This window comes from Osmerus eperlanus, chromosome 21 (assembly GCF_963692335.1).
Source record: "Osmerus eperlanus chromosome 21, fOsmEpe2.1, whole genome shotgun sequence".
NCBI classification, from domain to species: Eukaryota; Metazoa; Chordata; class Actinopteri; order Osmeriformes; family Osmeridae; genus Osmerus; species Osmerus eperlanus.
The window spans coordinates 12582937-12605234 of NC_085038.1; the positions used below are offsets into that span (position 1 = coordinate 12582937).

General features: G+C 44.2%; 2 protein-coding genes across 5 annotated transcripts in view; both read right to left on the reverse strand.

Annotated features, from left to right (window-relative positions):
* Positions 1-66: 66 nt before the first annotated feature.
* On the reverse strand, positions 67-5998 carry LOC134007935 (lactoylglutathione lyase-like). Its single transcript, XM_062447697.1, has 5 exons — positions 5760-5998; positions 4816-4898; positions 4501-4641; positions 1059-1216; positions 67-497 (listed from the first exon to the last, which is right to left on the reverse strand). Exons 1-5 carry the CDS (start codon positions 5826-5828, stop codon positions 406-408), a joined length of 543 nt encoding a protein of 180 aa, XP_062303681.1. The 5' UTR covers positions 5829-5998; the 3' UTR covers positions 67-405.
* A 1117-nt stretch (positions 5999-7115) lies between these two features.
* eprs1 (glutamyl-prolyl-tRNA synthetase 1) overlaps positions 7116-22298 on the reverse strand; it is a 35293-nt gene continuing 20110 nt past the window's right edge. For 2 of the 4 annotated variants that reach the window (XM_062447694.1, XM_062447693.1), the window contains 20 exons: positions 19350-19464; positions 18928-19107; positions 18577-18747; positions 18242-18460; positions 17647-17865; positions 17185-17403; positions 16627-16851; positions 16214-16476; positions 16060-16111; positions 15674-15883; positions 15509-15581; positions 15353-15432; positions 15114-15215; positions 14826-14981; positions 13748-13945; positions 13419-13592; positions 12908-13068; positions 9055-9133; positions 8759-8823; positions 7116-8436 (listed from right to left, as the gene is read on the reverse strand). In XM_062447694.1, coding sequence (XP_062303678.1) covers positions 8286-8436; positions 8759-8823; positions 9055-9133; positions 12908-13068; positions 13419-13592; positions 13748-13945; positions 14826-14981; positions 15114-15215; positions 15353-15432; positions 15509-15581; positions 15674-15883; positions 16060-16111; positions 16214-16476; positions 16627-16851; positions 17185-17403; positions 17647-17865; positions 18242-18460; positions 18577-18747; positions 18928-19107; positions 19350-19464 — 3112 coding nt within the window. In that variant the 3' untranslated portion in view covers positions 7116-8285. The remainder of the gene's footprint in view (positions 8437-8758; positions 8824-9054; positions 9134-12907; positions 13069-13418; positions 13593-13747; positions 13946-14825; positions 14982-15113; positions 15216-15352; positions 15433-15508; positions 15582-15673; positions 15884-16059; positions 16112-16213; positions 16477-16626; positions 16852-17184; positions 17404-17646; positions 17866-18241; positions 18461-18576; positions 18748-18927; positions 19108-19349; positions 19465-22298) is intronic. The other 2 variants (XM_062447695.1, XM_062447696.1) reach the window with 2 other exon arrangements.

Here is a 22298-nt window from a genome sequence, read left to right on the forward strand (position 1 = left end):
CCAGCAAGCAAAGTCTATAATTATGACTACCTGTCAGACACAAAAGGTATGGATACAAGTGGCAGGTTAACAGTGGTATCCATCTTTAATGGCACCGCATGATGACCTTTGAAAAGGTACAAATAGAACAAAATAGACATTCTATACATATGCAATGCCAGGGTTATAACTCAGATAGGTATCTATTTATTTACCCCACCGCTTTTTAATTGTCCAATTCCATAGCCATTTACTGCCAGGCCACAGTCCAAGTGTCATGCAGCTCTGTTATTCCGTTATTCACCATAGCAGGCTTGCCGTTTTCATGATCTCTTTGCAATTGCCTTGAATTGTCTAGTAGGCCATGTGACAGTCTCTCGATCTGTCGGGCTGTGTGAGGTAAAGAGGTCTGGTGAGCTGGTTTGTCTAGGAGGTGATGGACACCATGTTGTTGGGGCTGAGGATCTCAATCCAGTAACCGTCAGGGTCCTGAATGAAAGCCAAGCCTTTCATTTTACCTGGCAGAGAGAAATGGATTAGACAAGAGTAAGAGAGACAAAGAGAGCGTAAACAATGCTCAGACTGAAGGATTCCCTCCTTTGTTGACAACAGGTCATACTATGAACCTATTGAGAAATGCTTAGCATCAAGCAACCTGTAATGATGCATGTTGTGTACTGCATTAGTCAACTAATAGTGATACTTTCTGCTACCTGGTTGAACTATACATTGAACTTGTTTTGCAGCTAGAGATAAAGCCTAGTATTTGACTAAATAATATTGCAATGCAAATGATCAATTACAAAAAGTATTCTACTCAATATGGTTGATCTGTGTTTTTATTTGATTTTTTGCAACAAAGAATCTGAAAATAACTAGTCTAATCTTGTAGACTCATGCTGTATGTATGTTCCTGAATTCTAGGATACGAAGTGTCTCACTTCTAACTGTGCCCCAGAATTCTAATAACTTTTCTTCTGTACTTTCTATATGCACTATTCTGCTTTGGATAAAAGCATCAAGTCAGTGAATGAAAATGTTAGTTTGTGGTTCAGGACTGACAAAGACGTCCGAATTACCATCGTCAGGCTTCTTTACGAAGGTGACTCCCTGCTCCTGGAACAGCTTGCAGGCAGCGTACACGTCGGGCACGGCAATTCCAATGTGTCCAAAACCACGGGGGTCCGAATTACCGTTGTGGTACGACTGTCCGTCGTCATTCTCAGAGCCCCAGTTACTAGAGAAAGGAAAGAGGAAGGGGAGAGAGAAGAAAAATAAGACAGCAGATTAGTTAGAGGGCTTGAGATGCTCCCCAAATTGCGTCTGTGTGATCTCAAAATATATTTGAGAGCATTTGTGCAAGTGAAGATAATTGGTATGGTGCAACCTATTTTAATTTCTTAACACAGCTTGCTGTGAGCTGATACAGTGACTGATCCACCATTCTATCCAACATTACATAACCACGTCAACTTCATCTTTAAGTTCTAAACTTTAATGCAGATTTGAGATAATTTGGTTAATATCAGAGCCATTGAAAAAGAGAGTTGCGACACTCCCATACACTTCCATTGTAATCGAGGTATGTGGAAGTAATGCAAGTCAAGGGCCGACCCATAGTAGCAAACGTTGCTTAGTTCCAAAGTTTAACCGCATTAATTTTCAGTGTTACCGAAGCACGTTAGCTGGTAAATTTATCAAATCACTTTAATATTTCAACACATTAGTGGACCCCTTATCAATTTAGTAAATAGTGGTATTTCATATATCCAGCTTTAGTGTACGTTTATTGTAAGATAATAGCTTGTTAGACTAGTACCAGTAGCTAATATAAGCAACGCCATCACTGTACAGTAGCTAGAGTACTCGTACCATAACCAGATGTCAGCAGCCTTACATTTAGACTGTCAAATTAGTTTAGGCATACAAAGTTAAAATTCTCTTAATAGGGTAATACATCTGATTACAATGAACGGTAGCCATTTCAACTAGATAACATGGCTAGTTTGTGTTTATCAAGGTTGTTCCTTGGTTAATTCAGTCATACACAGTTTGTTAGGTACTGTACTGCATCAATGCAAATGATCAATGACAAGGTGATAAGATCAGCAGCACAAGTGTGGATGATCACAGTAAAAAGAACTGCAGCTAGCTAATAACTTTAATGCTCATGCTTACTTCACAGGTTTTTGGAATTGCCACTACTTGTTTCCACCTTGTCTATGTGTTGCCTCTCCTGTGTGGCCAGGTAACGTCATGTCCCCATAAAGCTACCCTGTTCCCAGGTGCAGCTCCACACTTGGTGTGATTGCCATCTCATCCAGAGTACGTACACGCCCCTCTATCTCGGTCAGGCCATCTATCTTTGGCATGTCAAACTCCTCCCCTAATATCTCCATGTCCTGAAGCAGTTTGTAGGCTTTTGAGCCAGTAGCAAAACAGAAGGATGTAACTTCCCCATGTCATGCCCCTCTTACTCTTCATATCGATCGCTTTTATCTGATCTTTTGATAAAATTGCAGTAAATGTATTTTCCATTACGGTATTTTCCGGAAAATAAGCCACATTTTCTATTAACCTCACCCCACCAGAATGGGAGGTTTGTGTTTGTAAATCTGAGTATAAACCGCACTGGAATATATGCCGCACTTGATAAGGGAACAATGATACCAAGCAATGCACGATTATAGGCATGCCGTTGTGTAACACACTTTGAAAACGAAAGTATGTAAGTGCGTAATGTATGTTTTCTATTGCCCGGGATTTAAATAATATTTACCTTTAGACGCGAATTCTAAATATTTTTATTTCTGAAAAATACGGTACATTTTATTTTCCCATAGGACCACATTCATTATTTTCTGACGTTTTAGGGCTGCCTGAAACCTTCTTGTCTGAGCTACAAGTTTTCTTAACTCCTCCCTCAGGTCTTCATCACTGGCTCACATCGACACTGACTCTTGGCTCACTTGGACACTGAATTGGCTCATTGGCTCCTGGTATGCCACTCTCAATCTCCTCACAGTCTTGTCCTCTCTTCCCCCACTTTCCCTTCTCAGACCGATTGGTGCATCCAAATGCTGCAGCCAACCATTATTCGCTATCTCCCTGTTGTCTTCTGGGATCAAATGAAGTGCAGAAGCTTAATAATTGTACATTTGATACTGTATTTCAACCACTATAATGATGTTTGTGTGTGTATGTCTAGTCTGAGGTTTGTGAACAACAGACATCAGACAACAGACATCTTCTCAAACTATGGTACGCGTGCCCCCTTCTAGTAGTATGCAGAGGAATCTCTGAAATATTTAAATACCGTAACCATGATATCATTGAAATGTAATTTAAATAAGTTTTGCCTTCCCTATAATATTTTTATTTTGAAACAAAAATAAATGTTGGCACGCGCTACTACCTGACTGTTCCCGGGTAGTGGCGCATGCAAACATCCACGAAAGTTACTGCGTGGCCTAGCCAGTCTCCAGACCTTAATCCCATAGAAAATATGTGGAGGGAGCTGAAGGTTCGAGTTGCCAAACGTCAGCCTCGAAACCTTAATGACTTGGAGAAGATCTGCAAAGAGGACTGGGACAAAAACCCTCCTGAGATGTGTGCAAACCTGGTGGGCAACTACAAGAAACGTCTGACCTCTGTGATTGCCAACAAGGGTTTTGCCACCAATAGTCATGTTTTGCAGAGGGGTCAAATATTGATTTCAGTCATTAAAATGCAAATCAATTTATAACAATTTTGACATGCATTTTTCCATATGTTTTAGTTGTTATTCTGTCTCTCACTGTTCAAATAAACCTACCATTAAAATGATAGACTGAATATCTTTGTCAGTGGGAAAACTTACAAAATCAGCAGGGGATCAACAAAAAAAATCCCTCACTGTACATGAACCACGTGATTGTGTGTCGGTAAGATCAAGGAGTGTCGCAACTCTCTTTTTCAATGGCTCTGGTTAATATTAGCCGTCGTCACACCTTGTAACTGCGCTCCGTTGTCAAGTGACAGGGAGTTAACTAGCGCGCAAAATACAACTATAACATTATTTTTTTTGTTGTGGTGCTCCTTAACCCTTGTGTTATCTTCGGGTCATTCTGACCCATCAGTCATTGTGACCCACCGTCGTATTGCGACAGATTTACCGCATACAAAGACAAAGTGAAGCATTTTCTTTTAACCGTTGGGCTGTCTCAGACCCCCCACATTGCAAAGGTTAAAAGAAAATAATTTTAATTTGTTTTTGTATTGGGTAAAATTGGGTAAACACAACGATGGTTCGTTATGAACCTTTGGGTCATGTGACCCGAAGGCAGCACGAGGGTTAATATTCAGTGGGTGCTGCTAACTTTTTAAGGTTTGGAGCACAAAGTGCCACCAAGTAAAAAAGTTAATTTCAAGTCCTGAGTAAGAATGTGTCTTGATGGCCTGATTTACAAGTCTGTAAACCAGAGTTTTTGATGCATCAACCAGCATAAATAATAATATTGTTAAACCAATCCCATCCCTTACTGTGTGAGCTCGATGGTGGCTCTTCTGGAGAAGGTCCAAGCAGTCTTCTCCTTCACATCCGCAGGGATCTCTTTCTTATCCTCATAGCCCAGAAAGAACAGAGAGAAGCGCATGGAAGGGAAATCAAACTTCTGCAGTAGCCTGGAGACAGGAAGTAACAGGAAGATTGAACGACGTCACCAATAATTATTAATAATTGTTTATGTTATACTAATATACTTTTGTATTGTTTCACTTATTCAGGGTATTTGCCTTTGGTTTAATGGTAAACGTAGGTTGCCGTTTTCATCCCCAACTCCACAGTGTGCTACTTACGTCATCCCCAGGATCCGGGTGTAGAAGTCCAGGGATTTGACCGGATCTTTCACCCTCAGCATGGTCTGCTGCATCATAAAATCCTGGAACCACACAGATCCTTCCAGATCAGGTCACCAAAATAGCCATTTCTAATCATGTGAATCAATATTTCGCATTTCTTCATTCAGACCAGATCTAGAGCAGGACATTGTTTATGTTTAAAATGTCCATGAGTTTTTTTGCTCCAACTTGAAGGTACCACTGTATTGTTGAGTGGAAACGCATCTGGTCAAGGCTAAATACTCAGGCAAGCATCAGTAATATAGGGATAATGCGAAAGAGTTGCCCTCTGGCCTACTGGCCATGTAGTTTAACACACACACAGACTCTCTGTCTGTGTCACAGAGGGTGTGCAGCGGGAGGGGTGAGTAAGTGCATGATATTAAGAAAGAAAATAGACGTCCCTGACGGTGACTGTGGAGTTATCTATCATCTATGTCTGTGAGAGGAGTAATTTCTTCCGTCCTTTCCTCTCCAACTTCAGAGTTGGCAGGGCTTATCAGGAGAGCCTCCTACCGAAGTCCAAACTAAATGTCACTTGTGTTGAGTTACTAACAAGCAGAGCAACTAGTTCGTATACAGTAGAGTCCCTGCCTACATCCCCAACGTTTGCATTAATCGTGACATATAACAGCTAACAGCTGGTAGCGGTAAAAAAACTCACTATGGTCTCACTTTTGCTATTCTTACCTGGCTAGCTAATATTTAGCTGCTCTGGTTTAGCTACTCGGGCTAGTCAGCTAGCTTGCTTTTAACGATGCACTTATGAACGGACACTGAAGTACAACTGGAATTCGAAGTTTGGCTAGCGTGTCAGTAGCAGGCCCATTGCTCGGCAGCCGACTCGTTCATGAGAAGTTAGCTAGTCTAGTAGTTAGCTAAAAAAAAATCCAATGACTCACTTTAGTAATGGCGTTTCCATCTTTGCAAGCTGCAGCAACCGCTTCGTCTGACAATCCCTGATCGGTCATTTTGCGGGGGCTAACAGAGAGACAAGGTATGTCCCGTCTATGCGGCTAGGTAGGCACAACACCAAGGTGCAGCAAGGGAGGAACGACCAAACAAATTTTGACAGTACGCTCAGATATTGAGTGGCGTCGGCCTACGGCTGTCTGTGCTAGAGAGGCTTGAACTTGCAGTGGGAGGAGTTGGGTAGGATTGTGTGACGATTATTTGCAAGCAGGGTCGGAGGTCTGTGCAAGTCGATGTACCATGATAAACTGCAATATTGGGTTGCCACTCTTTTGATACATTTCAAGCACTTTTCAAAGATTAATTATTTCTATTATTATTTTATAAATTGTTTGTTAGCCGTATTCTGGGTTTCACTTCAAAGTTCCAACTCCTCCCAAGACTACATTATCTGTCTGAATTATTATTTATGTTGCATATGGATGTAATATTTAGCAAATGTATTTCTGCCACTTGACTACAGCCACCTCTCCACAGCTGATGATGGATCATACTGCTGAAGCTCTGGGCCTTCTGTTGAAATGAAGATCAGGTCTGAAAGGCGTGAGGATGTGAGACTGCTGCGGGCATCTGATTTTATTCTCTTTTGGGTTCTGAAGGCTTTTTCGCAGTTGGCAGAGCTGATTAGAAGAGCAAGAATAATCTGAACAAATCTTAAAATCTCCGTTTGTGTTGTTGAGCAGCAGCAAAATAACTAATTGTATAATTGTCATAGCAGCAAGTCATGTTAACTCGTAGTCAAGCGACGGTGCGTCACTGAAATCTGCGCTAAACGTATTATTTGCCTCGAACAATTTACTATCCATTGGCTAATTAAAGATAATTTTTATGTAACATTTTTGGATTTAGTCAGTAGGAGCTGGGGGAGCGCGTGATAAATCTGGCGGAAAAAAAGGCTAAATTCAAGCACTTTTAAGGACCTCTTCATTGCTCGGTATATTCAAGCACTTTCAAGTAGCTACTTTCCAGACCCGTGGCAACCCTGAATATAATGATTATTGAGACCTACAGCACAGTTACAGCCCAACAAAGTAGGACAAAACAACAATTAACACGATCACCACAATCAAACCGGACATAAATTGTTTTAGCCAATTTAGCAAGTTCTACCAACTTGTACGCCTACTTAGCATTAAAAATCAAAAGGCAAAGTGAAAAAGGCACTGGGAAAAAAGTTACCAAAAGATTAGCTTATTACGTTTAAATAAGTTAAATGTGTCTCAGCACAAGGTTTTATTTTTTTAATATTTCACCCCGTTTGGTCCCATTTCAAGAATCATTCCACAAATAATTTGAATTTATTAGCTCCATTTGGAAAACATTTGCTTGTATTGACGATTTAATCCACGTTCCACATTTTTCTTAACACTAGATATAAATCAACCATACTTTACCAATCACACAAGTGGCATTTTCAAATACCCTTTATTTGTAGACAAGTTCTGCAATTCACAGGGAAAAGCCATGAGGAATTCAACAGTCCAGCATATTAACATATACAGTAATTTATGATATTACATAATTACATGTTTGGAGAATTCCTATGAGTAAAGTGGATTCAGATGAAGTAGATACAGTCCCTATTACCCAGTGCACACCACCCACATCAGTCAAAGGGTTGTCAGTAAACTAAAGGGGTTGTTACAACAGGCACTGAGAACATCAAGTTTCATACACAGATAAAGCCTAGCCAAGGGCCCAAAATCAATGGATAATCTCCCTTGATGTACAATTCTCTGTTTAGGTCCCAATCTAAATAACGCAGACACCTTCCAACCATTTGTCTGATCAAACCTTGACTAAAAAGGCAAAAAATAAAAACATCCCGTGACACTCCAATCACCAATCCACCTACCCTGGAGCAGTAATTTCCCCAAGGAAGACTGAATGGAAAAGAGAAAGGACAGAAATGGTTGAATATGACCAGGGCCTAGGGCTCTACCTTATTTGCACCAGGGAAACTTTGTGTCTGTGTCCTTCTGAAGGTCCTGAGATATTTAGAAGGGGATAGGGTGAAAGTGGTTGAGGCTACAGGTCAGATCACCAGTTATAAAAATTGAGGACAGTAAGTTACCCCAGTCTCTCTGGCAAGCTGTAAACATTTACTGCTTGCTAGACAGACCGGGTGATTATTTAATTGAAGTGACTAACGAACACATAGGGAAAAGTAAATACTAGAGTGCAACAATAATTTTTTTCTCATTGGTGAGTCTCAATAGCCTCTAGTGGATTTCTTCCCTTGCTTCCTCTCATTCACCAGAAACAGAAAACAAAAATCTAATATTTACTTTTATTTCCCCATAAATCTTGTGCTGATTAAAAAACAAGACACCCCGACACTGACTCCCTTCTGTATCAATATCCATATAAAATAACTTAACCAAGAGAATAGAAGTGGAAAGTACACCACAAGAGCCTATTGAGATCATCCATCCATTAATCCTCTCTCCTCCACCTCAGTAGCTGCGTCCAAAAAGGGTGTAGTACTTTGCGGGCTCCTTGCCGCTGACGCAGGTCTGTCCAGGCTGCAGGGTCCTCAGGGGATTGAAGGGGATACACAGGCTCTTAGCTCCCATTGAGGGGGCCCCGGGTTCAAGGTCTTGGTCCCTGGAGGAATGTGGGGGGCAAGAGACAGAGGAGGAAAGAGAAGGGGAGGAAGTTGGGGCAGATAGAGGATCGTGGAGGATGGATGAGAGACAGGCAGGTGGTCAGTACACATGATCTTATCTCAGGGTTTACCACAGCACTTTTCAGTTAAGGTGGCCGCCTAAGCAACACACGCCTGCCGCCTTAACTACGTTGTCGCCTTAACTACGTCGCGATTAAAAGTAAAGATGAAAACAGGCCTTGAGCAAGTAGGGGATTTAAACCTTTTTAGGGGCATATACTGCACATACAGGTATACTTGGTGTTGTTCTCTGTGACTTACTTAGCTGTGGTCTTCTTAATCCAGTCCTCACACTCAATACCTCCACAGAAGGGGATTTGGACAATCTACAGAGATGGAAAGAACATTTCAACCCCGTCTCATAGACTACTTGTTCTGGAGTACTTCAAGAGAGATAATCAGCAATAATATCAACCAACTAAAACTAGTAATTAACTAGTTAACACAGTATACAGCCACATCCTACCCCCAAAATTAATCAATTAGTCAAATCCATTATTAGCTAAATGAGTTACAGCATGTATAGCGCGTGTTCCTCCTTTCCTCTCTCCACTCACCCTGCCCTGGTCCAGGTCCTTCTGGAACTGTTCCATTGTGTCTGCTACCACCATGTGCTGATTCAGGTCAGCTGATGCCCTGGGACACAGACACAAGAGATGCACTGTTTCACAGAAAGACACACATTTGTGTTTAACAGGTAACGTGTGTGTATATAGTACATTCGATGAGTGTGTTTGTGATTGAATGTATATGGTGTGTGGGTGTAATTAACCGCAAACCTCCTTGAGCAAGTTTTTTTGTATATTAGGATGTTTATTACTATTATTTTATTTTGATCTTATTCTATTTTATTGGAGCTTATCATAGATGTAATTATGTTCCTAGTACTTATGTTATGTTAGGTTGCGTGCGTTGTCTTGTCCCAAGAATTTCAGTGGCCAGTCTGACCTTGTGTTGTTCTGTGTACCTGACAATAAAACTTGAAATTGAAATAGCAGCAGCAGCTAGGCTAGCTTGCTCGTAGCACAATTTACCGGGGTTAGCTTCTCCACGCAGGGCTCTAGACTGAGACCAAATGGTCGCATTTGGCATTGTTACTGACAATGATCGCTTCCAGCAAACTTCATTTGAATTAGCCATTTCCCCCTAATAAATGTCAAGCTTATTTTCGTCATTGGGGGCATATTTTCAGTTAGCAGATGGTACTGTTTGAATCGCGATTCCATGTGAAATACTGCCGGTGACAACACAATTGCTTGTTTCAAAGGTTGTTCAGCTTGTTTCAAAGGGGGTTCTTAATGAATGAATGCAATATGAGTAGGCTAAATGCTTGAAAATATCACTAGAAGGGAAAAACCTAAGGTGACGTGTCATAGAGGTTAAGACCATTTTTACACCGGATTGCCCAATATCTTTGTTTGATCCAACTTTTCAACTGAGGCTGCTATAGCTTATCACTATTCCCTCTTGCAGGGGAAATGAAAAGACAACCGTTTCATTCTACACTTCACTTTGTATTTTGAATTGTAAATGAGCAGCAACAAATGTGTGCTTTTAAATCTATGCAATCTTCATAAATAATAAGTATGCATTTTTATATAAAACATACGGAAATATCAGTTGTAAAAATTACAGTTAATAAACGGACCCGTCTGCAACCGACGCAAGCAAGCACACCAGGGCTCGACAATAACGATGGCCCGATGGCCCGGGGCCAGTAAAAAGTAACGTCGGGACAGTTAAACTAGCAACTCACTGGCCCGATCGGGCCACTGCAAATTATTGATTGGAAAAAAAAATTGCATTGTAAAAGTTAACATCCTTCATATGTTTTGCTATCTGCTAAATGCATAAATAACTTTGCAGCTCGTGGGGCGCACAGTTGGCAAATCAAGTTGAGGAGTGACGAGTGGTTGTCAAATTGTAATTCTCTAATCTCGATACATTTTTTAACAACTGGCGCGAGACAATAAAGTGAAGATGGCAGCAAAGTAGAGCTACGAGCTCAAACGGAAGCAACTTTTTTATGGAACGAAGATGCACTTTGTCGTTTGTCGTATGTTCCCGTCTAAAGCAGACAAAAGTGGATATTTTTACATTTTACAGAGGCACCGACAATTTTCGAAAACAATACCTGACCAGCCATGCTAGCAGTAGCAGACAGCACCTGGTTTGCGTGACAGCTAAGCGGATGGTTGACAATCCATCTTCCAGGCCGTTGACTATGCTGGTCGGGAATTTAAATGTAGATGCCCATCGTGTTATTGCACGACTTATAACAACGGCATATCACGTAATTAAGACGGGCCAGCCGTTCGCCTCGTTCCCCCAGGCTATTGAACTGCAGCAGAAGAATGGTGTCGACTTGGGTACTTAGTATCATACTGATGAAATGCTATGGAAGCTTTTATATATTAGCATTGAGGGACCAGAGGTTTCAGTTGTGCAGAGAGATGGCTGTCAGCAGGGAAGAGAGCACGTCACGTTTGAGGTTAAAAGTCAATTGTTTTGCTGACTATTACCTTTTTATTTTTTATCACTAGAAATGTGATTTCATTTTTGTTCTTTTTATATCCAGGATGTGTTTAATAAATGGTTAAACATGTTAACAGAATAACACAACTTATAAGTCTTTGGTTTTGTTGTAACAATGATAAATTACAACTTTTGGAGGGGGGGCCAGTAAAAATGGTCTTGGGGCCAGTAAGTTTCAAACCCACTGGCCCGGTGGGGCCAGTGCCAAAAAATGTTAATGTTGAGCCCTGCACACCCTACTCTAGTTAACCTTTCCAATCCGGCTTCTGCTCCAAACACAACATAGAAACCTCCCTGCTGAAAATCACCAAGAACAATGTTGGCTCTGGCTTCCTAAGCATCCTCATACTTCTAATTGCTCCGATCTTAGCACTGCATTTGCTACCATCGACCATTCCATCCTCCTCACAAGCATGCAGTACTCCCTTGGCATTACCAGCAACCCCTTCTCCTGGCTTAATTAAAATGTCTCTGACAGTCATCAATACATCTCCATAAACAACTGCAAATCCCCCACCACCCCAGTCACCCATGGTGTCCCCTGGGGTTCAGCTCTTGGTCCCCTCCTTTTCATCCTGGACAAATCCTCTGCCGTCATGGCCTCCGTTTCCACAGCTAGGCTAATGATTAAAATACTCTTTAATTCGACAGCACCTTTCAAGAAACCCAAGGACACTTACCCTTCCTCCAAAACCTTGCAGACATGAATTCATAGATGCAACGGAAGTCTCTCAAACTCAACTGCAATACATCTAAAATCTCCATCATCTCACATCACCCGTCCTCCACAACCTCCACTGTCTTAGTTAGATATAGGATACACTTTAAAACACTTCTCACCACCTGTCAAGTCAAAAACAGCCTCCCTTCCTCTCCCATCTCCTCCTCCACCACGCCCTACCCAATGCACCAGTTCTGCAGATGCAATTACACTACAGGGCCTACACGACAGGGCCTTCCGAGTTGCTGCACCCTCCCTCTGGAACACCCTCCCCAATCATATCCAACATCCCTTCCTTCCATTTTCATCATTCCTCTCGCTTTTACATGTACTTATTAAATTATTTTACCTTGTGTTCACTCTGTGAAGCGTCTAGTATTTAGAAATGCTTTACACAAGTCAAATGTATTATTAACACCACAACAAACAAAACAGAAAAATGATATTCAGTGTGAGGAAGGGAAAAGGCAACACTGGACAAGAATGAGACTAGAAAATACTTGTTGCCCTCAATTCTGCTGACCAACGTGTCATATTCCATTGACAAAAGTGCTGCTGTGGGTGAAGATAGTCTTATTTTCACTGTCAAATCCAGAGGTTCTACCAGATAAGTACAATCTGACCACCTAGTACCCAAACAGCCATTGTCCAAACTGTATCAAGCATTCAAAGTTTGAGCAACAGCTAGAATCTACAGCACATGTAATGAATAGGTGTAATACCTAAAAAGGGTTGTACATTGCCGGGCATGACTGCGTTGGTGTCCTTTGGGGTAAGACAAGTGTTGCCAACCCACTTGATAATGTATGTACAAACACTCGTGTACTGGCGAGATAGTTAAATATGAATGCTTTTGATGCATTTTCTGATGTACCAAATACCCCTGACAGTGTTTTGTCAGGTCAGAAAGGTGCAAAAGTAGTAGTGGACTAGACATCTACATTACAAGTACTCCCCCGTGCTTAAGTTTGGCAGGCTGGTACATGACAGTATTCAGACATGACCTGCTAAATACTGGTAAAAAATAAATATGACAGAGCTCAGTTCCATCTCAGCTGCAACAGGCAGCTTGGCAGTGTGGAGGGGACAGCATTACATGCACCCATGGGTGTTGTGAATTCACATAAAAGCTTCTTGTGTGTGGTGTGCCCTACCGAGTGTACAGGTTGTTCTGGATCTCCTCCAGCAGCAGGGGGAGCCTCTTCTCCGTCTCGGACTCAGGCAGGGTGATCTTGTCCCCAGTGTCTCTCCTCACCGCCACACACTGCTGCTGCTTCATGTCCTTAGGACCCACCTCAAGTCGGATAGGCACACCCTGAGACCGTAGAAGGAAGGAACGAAGGAGTGAGAGAGAGAGGGAGAAAGAAGAGGAAGGGAGCGAGGTGTAGTAGAGGGAAGGAGGAGTGGAGAGAGGGAGAGATGGGAGTAGAGTGAAGGTATAAATGCATTGAGAGAGGGAGAAACATGGATGGACGGAAAAACATATTTAAGGATGAACGATGAAGGGGGAAATGAATTACGGAAGAGACCTAGAGCCAAGTAGTACTCTTCCTATCTGATATCTGTTCTGATATTTTTCAGAAGGTTACTCAAAGTATTTTAAACCAGGCCTGAGCCAAGTTACCAGCTGAGTGTGGTGCCTTTCTAGCCCACGTTTTTTTTTACCTTGAGCTCCCAGTGATTGAACTTCCAACCAGGGGAGTAGTTATCCCTGAGATCGGCCTTGACGCGGATTTGGGCCTGCTGTAGGCGAGCCAGGTACTTGGAACACTGGGCCAGGAGAGCCTCCTTCTCTGCCTCGGGGAGGGAGGCTGTGAGGCCACACGGGATAATGATGACCTGGAAGAGGTGGGAGAGAAAACGTGTACAACACCATAAAAGGATGTGTGTGTGTCGGTGCATATGCATGTTTTCTTGTATGTGAGATCTGTCCCCAGCATCAGGCTGAAGTCTCAGTTGAAAAGGCCACGTGTGTTTGTGTAGGGAGGGGGTACCTGCAGACATGCTACCCTTGGTGGCAGCACCAGACCCATGTTGTCTCCGTGGACCATGGTAAGAACGCCGATGGTCCTTGTGGTGATCCCCCAGGAGTTCTGGAAGGCCAGCTGCTTCTCCCCGGGCTTCTTAGGATCTTCAAACACAATGTCAAACATGCGGGAAAAGTTCTGACCCAGGTGATGGGAGGTGGCACCCTGAGAGGAGGAAGAGAAGATGACAAGCAAGGAGGAGAAAAATCATGCGTTGTTAAGAATGAATTGGGAGACTATTCATAGTTTTCACGTGACGTCACATTCCAAGGGACACGCCCCCCTGGAGGGCAAAAAAGACTTTCCGTTGCCCGCCACCCATTATAAAGTCCTACATTTACGTTGAGTCTGCTGCTTTTGTTTAGGAATAATTCCGGATAGTTGTTGTGCTATCGGATGCACTAATTGCAGAGGAGACAAGCCTGGGCTGGGTTTCTACAGAATTCCGTCCGATAAAGAAAATATAGAGAGAAGAAGATTGTGGATTTGTGCCTTTAAATGTAATGCTACCTCTGTCTCCGGGGAGGGCATACAATGGCAGCCGTCCAAATATACACGTATATTGGAGCGAACACTTCATCAAAGCTAAGCACAAGTAAAGTTAAACACATGTATATTAATTATGGTATTTTCTGCCATAAAACACATCTTTATGTAATCGGTTTGACATAGTTTGTTGTGTATCGAGGTGACCAACTGCAGTGGTCGCAGTGAGATAAAGTTAGCTAGTTAGCTAAATAGTTGGGTTGTTGTGTTAGACGCCAACACTTGCAGTTGGTCGCAGTGAGATAAAGTTAGCTAGTTAGCTAAATAGTTGGGTTGTTGTGTTAGACGCCAACACTTGCAGTTTGTGTCCATATCTTTCCTTTACTTTAGCTGAGAGGTGATCCAAAGAAACGTGGGAAGGTCAATTTGCCGGCTTTTGCTGCGTCTCAACGGTGTGAGCCGCTATCGCCAGCAGCTTTCTGCCCTCCAGGTCACAGAGCATGTCACATGTACAGTATAGCTGTGGGATTCGACCCGCTGTCCCTACTGGGGATGTTACCTGGATGGCTCTGCCGCTTGCTGAAATAAAGGCCTCCACAGTGGTGGTATAGTCTCCGCCTGCAAACTTCTCCTTCTCCGTTTTTCTGCCTTTCACTACTGGGATGGCCATCAGCTCCTCGTACACCCGTGCATACAGGTCCAGGATCTGTAACACCTGGGAGGGAGGGAAACATTAGGTGAAGTGAGTATAGGGTGCGCACACACAGAAGCAGCAAGGTAAAGATATACAAGAACAGAGGCAAACACGAAGTGGTAGGGTAATTAGCATCCAGCTAGCCAGCTGTACCTCCTCGGCTGCCTCCTCTTTGGTGGCGAACGCTGTGTGTCCCTCCTGCCACAAGAACTCCCTGGTCCTCAGGAAGGGTTGGGGATGTTTGAACTCCCACCTCTGGAGAAAGGAGAAAATAAGTCAGAATGTGGGCGTAATATGAACCCTTGCATTAATCACAGCTTGCTTCAAACATCGTGTCCTCCGTAAGACGTTGAGTGTAGAGAGAGCAGGCAGGAAGTAGAGCAGGTACTGACCACCACGTTGCACCACTGATTCAGCTTGATGGGCAGGTCTCTGTGGGACTGGACCCACTTGGCATAGGCTGGGTACATGGCTGCAGGGGACAAAGACTGGATGAGGGTCTGTAATCAAGAGTGGTGTGTGTGTCAGAGAGAGAGAGAGAGTCTGACCTGTCTCGCTGGTAGGTCGGACAGCGATGGGCTCAGCTAGCTCGGTTTTTCCTGACCGTGTTACCCAGGCAACCTGTAAATAGTGTTAAAAAACAAAGAACATTAAGAGAAAGCGTTGAGTAAAGTTCTAAACACACTCACATTCTCTCACAACATCCTCCTCACCTCAGGTGCAAAGTCCTCGATGTGGGACTTCTCCTTCTCAAGAGCGGCCTGGGAGACAAACATGGGGAAGTAGCAGTTCTCCACACCCAGCTTCTTGATCTCACGATCAAAGAACTCTTTAATGGCCTCCCAGATGGAGAAGGACCAGGGTCTCAGCACGTAGCAGCCAGACACGTCATAGTACTCGATCATCTCAGCCTTGGTGATCACCTGCAGCACAGTGAGGGGTCAGATGGGGCGGAGAGGTCAGGGGTGAAAGGTCAAGAAGTAGATGACAGGTGAGAAGGAGATGGTTCAGGGATTGGATGAAGGGTAAAAGGTCAGGGGCTTGGTTGAAACACCAAGGAGATCTGAAAAGTGAGGCCGTAAGTGAGATACACACTTACCTGAGAGTACCAGTCCGCCAAGTTCTCTTCCTTCTTAGCCTCCAGACCCAACCTATAGAAAGAGAGAGAGCAAGCACAATGTTAGTCTAGAATAGCATTTATAACCCATGGTCCTATCCCTTCCTCGATTTCCTCACATTCACTAGTGTCTCACCTGGTTTGTTTCTTGGGTGCCTGGCCCTCTCCTGCTCCTCCTCCTATTAATGCCTCCTTCCCCTGACTGGGCTTGTCTCCCTTCCCCTTCTTCCCTCCTCCTCCTCCTCCCTGCTTCTCGGTCTTGTTTTCACGCTCTTTGCGGTTCTTGTCCTCGGCACCAGGTGTGCCAGTGGTCGACAGTGGTTTGTAGTCCTCACCAGTAAGGGCTTTGTACTGGTTCTTTAAGGACAGAAGGGTCTTCACCGCCTCATCCACCTGGTCCTGTGTATGTGTGTGTTTGTGAGTGTGTGTGGGGGAGGGCAAAGGCTGTCAATAATTCATTTTCAGTCACGTTATCAGAACAGTTATTTGTTTTAATTTACATTTTCACCCCCGGTAAAGGTCAGCTTGCAACATAGCCCTCCACTGTACCTTGGGAGCCTTCTCTGATTTCAGCTTCCTCACTAGCTCCCCCTGTTGGGCAACCTGGGAGAACAACTCCTTGCACTGGGGAGAGGGGCCTTGTGCGGACTGGGTGAGACTAGCCTCAGCAGGGGCTGCTGGAGCTTGTAGTCCAGGTTTGTAGTCATGTCCTGTTTGCTGTTTGTACTCTGCTTTGAGAGCCAGAAGCTGTTTCACTGCAGCCTCCGCCTGGTCCTGAGAGAAGAAGGGAGGAAGTGAGAAAAGGCGAGAGATAGAAAGGATAAGTCATATGGGACAGACCTGTATAACCAGAAAGGCGATGTGTTAAAAATGTGTTCCCTTTCTGCTCTCTGGTATGTTTACACTTCAATCCTGTTCCTGAAGAGCTATCCTTCTGAAGCTTTTACTCAGATGCCACTTATAACTAACCTATTTAAGCTTGTCAAAACACCTAACTATTAGAATCAAGTTGGCTAGATTATAGTTGGAGCTGATAACAGCAGGACTGAATGTCTCCAGGGACAGGGTTGTATAAAGGTAGTATACTGGGCTGTACTGGGGCCTCACTTTGGGAGCTTTCTCTGCCTTCAGCTTCCTCACTAACTCCCCCTGTTGAGACACAAGCTCATAGATGCCCAAGCCTGCTGCAGAGGCCGGGGCAGTTTGGTCAGGGGCAGATTTAGGGGCAGAAGTAGGGGCAGCTCCAGGCTTGTAGTCCTGGCCAGTGGCCTGCTTGTACTCTGCCTTCAGAGCCAGCAGCAACTTTACTGCTGCATCAACCTGGTCCTGGGTAGAGAGAGAGAGGAGGGGGATGGAGGGAAGGAAAGGAGAGGAGGGAGAATGAAAGGAAGAGGAGAGGAAGACAAAAAGAGAAGATGAAAGGGGAAATGTAAGGAAAAAAGGAGGATGTAAATAGAACGAGAGGAGTATGGATGGAGGAGTAGGAGGCCAGAGAAGAAGAAAATACAGTTACGAATATCAGAGAACAATTAAGAATTTGGATTCTAAAGCCATAGACTGGGGCCTCACTTTGGGAGCTTTCTCTGCCTTCAGCTTCCTCACTAGCTCGCCCTGGTGAGACACACGTTCATAGACGTCCAGGCCTGCTGCAGGGACAGGGGAAGTTTGGACAGGGGCAGATTTAGGGGCAGAAGTAAGGGCAGCTCCAGGCTTGTAGTCCTGGCCAGTGGACTGCTTGTACTCTGCCTTCAGGGCCAGCAGCAACTTTACTGCTGCATCAACCTGATCCTGGGTGGAGAGAGAGGAGGGGAATGGAGGGGAAGAACGAGAAGAGGAAGATGGAGAGAGAATGAAAGATGAGGATGAAAAATGTTGGAAAGAGGATAAAAAAAGCAGAGAAAATGTACAGTGCAGAAGTAGCATAGGGAAGAATTGCATTGACAAAGTGAGTATTTATATAACTGTATAACTGTGAAATATTGAGCAAGGTAGCAATTTATGAAGAAAGGAACATAAAGAGAAGGAAACAGAAGAGACAAGAGGAAGGATGGGGGGGGGGGGTCATAGAAAAGTACTAAGGAACATGGATGGGATGTACAGATCATAGGGTGGCAGACTATTCTACCCCCATGCTACCATAGCCTGCCTGCCTGCCTTTCCTCACCTTTTGGGCTTTCTCAGTCTTCAGCTTCCTGACCAGATCCCCTTGCTGAGTCACCCTCTCATACAGGTCTGTGGACCCTGAGACTGGGACGGCCTGCGCGGGGGCTGGGCTGGGGGCTGGGGCTGGGGGGGCCATCCCTGGTTTGTACTCCTGGCCAGTCAGCTGTTTGAACTCGGCTTTGAGAGCTAGCAACTGCTTGACTGCGGCATCCACTTGGTCCTATGGGGGTGGGAATGGTCATGTTGGAATGGTTAGTTATAATATATAAATTAGAGTAACACCAGTTTACCTCTGGTAAGGTTCAAAATAATCCACACAATCAAAGAAAGTGCTACCTTAGGAGCCTTCTCAGCCTTCAGCTTCCTGACTAGCTCCGCCTGCTCGACCACACAAGCAAATGGACAAGAGACTGAGTCTGAGGAAGGGGTGGGTGGGGCGGGGCTGGAGCTGGGAGGAGCAGCCATGCCAGGCTTGTAGTCCTGGCCTGTCTGCTGCTTGAACTTGGCCTGTTCATGGAGAGTAGAGAAAAAGTAGAAGAGATGGAGACAGAGATTTTATTGTACTGAAGGTCACTTAAGATGAGAACTGAAACAAAGGAAAACCTATCAAGAATTTAATTAACCAGTCTACATAATATTTACAAATCAAGATAAAACAGCAGTATTGAAATCCGTTCATCTGTTGACCTTGAGAGTGAGAAGCTGCTGTACGGCCTTGTCCACCTCCTCCTTGGGGGCCTTGGCAGCCTTGAGGAGGCGAACGGCCTCGCCCTGGGCCACAATGCTGGAAAACACATCTCCCCCTGGGGCTGGGGCTGGGGCCGGGGTCGAGGCTGGGGCTGAGGCTGCCTTGGATTTGGAAACAGGCTATGGGAGGAGATATAGAAATAAAAATAGATATGGAGATGAGAGAGATATGGATCTGTATATGAAGACAAGCATACAGACCAATGTGGAAAGAGACTATACAAATATTATATTATAGAAATTGAGAAAGACAAACATTTTAACCATAAAATGTTTTATTCCTAAACAATTAGCAGCAAGAGGTCCTGTCCCAGATAGATGTCTCCAGTGTGTAGTATTAGTGACAGGGTTCTGGAACGTACTGTGGAGGAGACCTGGCCCTTGGTCTTGTCCTTGGAACCAGCCGTGGGCATCTCCTTGGTGTGTCCATCAGGAATGTAGAATAGCACACAGGGGCTCTCCTTACAGCTGTGGGGACTGAAGCGAGCAACAACCAACAGAAAAAACAGACACACAGCAGACATTCTGTATTACAACCCCAATTCCAAAGAAGTTGGGACATTGTGTAAAATAAAATAAAAGAATACAATGATTTGCAAATCTCATAAACCCATGTGTTATTCACTATAGAACATAGAAAACATCAAATGATGAAATGTACAATTTTAAGGAAAAAGTACGGTAATTTAGAATTTGATGGCAGCAACAGGTCTCAAAAAAGTTGGGACAAGGCCATGTTTACCACTGTGTGGCTTTTCCTCTTCTTTTAACAACAGTCTGTATATGTCTGGGTACTGAGGAGACCAGTGGGAGACAATGTTGTCCCTTTTGTGTCTTATACAGGATTCTTGCTGCTCAACGGTCCTGGGTCTTCATATTTTTTGTTTCATGATCCACCAAATGTTTTTAACTGGTGAAAAGTCTGGACTGCAGGCAGGCCAGTTCAGCACCCGGACTCTTCTATTACAAAGCCATGCAGTTGTAAAAGATGCAGGGTGTGGTTTAATATGGTCTTCCTGAAATATGCTAGCCTGACGTTGTCATACTCATAATTCTAGTCAGAATATGAGTCTGATACCGCTCCGTTGGGCTGTGAGTATGGGGCGTGTTTCAACCGAACCCGGAAAAAAATGCCTCTTCGCTCAATTGGATAGACCTACAACCAATCAGAGCAACGTAGTATGATGTTTGTTGAAAACGAATTCAACCCAAGTGCTCTTTGGTGACGTGGTTGATTACGTTACTGTTGATCATCTATCCGTCATTGTATAAAGCCCGCCCTGACATTTTGATTGGTCCGAACAGCTCGTTCGGACATAGTTTTTCCCCAACAGACCCAACTTCCCAACCAACATTTTTTGTGGGCGGGGCTAAGTTCGGCTGGCACCCAGGCTAGAAATATACAAGGCCTTCCCTGAAAAATATGTTGCCTGGACGCAAGCAAATGTTGCTCTAAAACCTGTATTTACCTTTCAGCATTGATGGTGCCTTTCCAGATGTGCAAGTTGCCCATTCTACAAGCACTAATGCACCCCCATACCATCAGAAATGTAGGCTTTTGAACTGAGCGCTGATAACAAGCCGTCCTACTCCTCTTTAGTCCAGAGCAGTGGTTCCCAACCCTGGTACTCAGGGCACCCTGTCCTGCCATTTTTAGATGTGTCCCTGCTCCAACACACCTGATTCAAATGAATGGTCATAAGCAGGCTTCTGCAGAGCTGGATAACGACCCATTCATTTGAATCAGGTATGTTGGAGCAGGGAAACATCTAAAATAGGCAGGACAGGGTGCCCTGAGTACCAGGGTGGGGAACCACTGGTCCAGAGGATGCAGCGTCCATGGTTTCCAAAAATAATTTCAAATTTCCATTCATCTGACCACAGAACAGTTTTCCCACTTTGCCTCAGTCCATTTTAAATGAGCTTAGCCCAGTGTCTGTGTTTCTGGATCATGTTCACATATGGCTTCTTCTTTGCATGATGGAGCATTAACCTGCATTTGTGGATGGCACGGCAAACTGTGTTCACAGACAATGAGTTATGGCGTTTCTGAGCCCATGCAATGATTTCCATTACAGAATCATGCCTGTTTTTTTATGCAGTGCCTGAAGATCACAGGCCTGCAGAATTTATTTTCTCCCTTGTCTTACAGAGATTTCTCCAGATTATCAGAATCTCCTAAATAGTTTTTTATTATATTATGGACTGTAGATGGTGAGATATTCAAAGTCTGCCCATCCCTACTTCTGAGAGACTGCCTTTCTAATACCCCCTTTCCACCAAAGTGAACCGGGAGCTAGTTTGGAGCTGGTGCTAGAGCCGGTTCAATTTGCGAGCCTTCTATGAACCGGTTTGCTTTTCCACGGGCTATACTAGAGAGCTACCACAGAGCCACATCATAACGTCACTGTATACGTCTCATCTTTCCCAGCAACGCTAGCGCGGCAGTGCCAAACACAAAGCAGAGACCGTCTAAAGCAGGGGTACTCAATTAGAAACCCAAAAGGTCCACCAACCAAATGTCCATTCAGTCCAGGGTCCGGAACAATTATGGTTTATTTTTCTGGCCCTTACCTCAGAGTTCTGGGGGTAATTTAGTTCAAAGTGTCCATGGGGGGGGGGGGGGGGGGGGGGTTCTTAATGTTGCAGGGCGGTAGGGACGGACTGGGAGTAAAAATAGGTCATGCACATTCTGTTTGATGTGATGCTAGTTCGTGAGAACGCTAGGATACTTAATGCAAGCGCACGTAGCATGCGAGACCAATTTTGTCTCAATTTTTCAGCCCCACCCTTACGTTTCTTAGCCTGGTTTTCCATTGTTATTCTTCTCCCGGTGCTCCCGATGGCCAGTCCGCTACTGCGGGGCTGGGCTGTGCCGCGGTGGTGAATTTTCAAGTCATATCATTGGAAATTCTCGTGCTGTCAGGGGGTGCTACAGGACTCCTAGTTCCCACGGCCATGATAGTGACGTTTCACATTAGCCATTAGCTACCACTATTGACAAGGGCAACCGTCTCATTAAACACATCGGTTTTGTGCTCCTCACCGGCATCACAAATGCATACTTGTCTGAAATTAGGTATTTTTGGAATCAACTTTTCGCCGGGTTTAGAGCACGCCATGTTTTTCGCTAAGGAAGAAACAGGTACTGTTAGGAAATCGATTAGCCTGCGTTGTTGCGAATGACACACACAACCTGACCCACAGAGGTTGCGACCAACTTTCAGTGAGTGAGTTGTCATGGTGATTACCGTTATTAAAGTTCCTGATAGGACCTTTGTCGTGGACAAGTAAGATAGAAACCACATTTA

Coding starts and splice junctions, on each gene's coding strand:
- LOC134007935 (XM_062447697.1), bottom strand. CDS start 5,828: ATGACCGATCAGGGATTGTCAGACGAAGCGGTTGCTGCAGCTTGCAAA. Junction 4,642..4,815: donor ACCCGGATCCTGGGGATGAC/GTAAGTAGCACA, acceptor TCCTGTCTCCAG/GCTACTGCAGAAGTTTGATT. Junction 1,217..4,500: donor GCCACCATCGAGCTCACACA/GTAAGGGATGGG, acceptor TCCTTTCTCTAG/TAACTGGGGCTCTGAGAATG.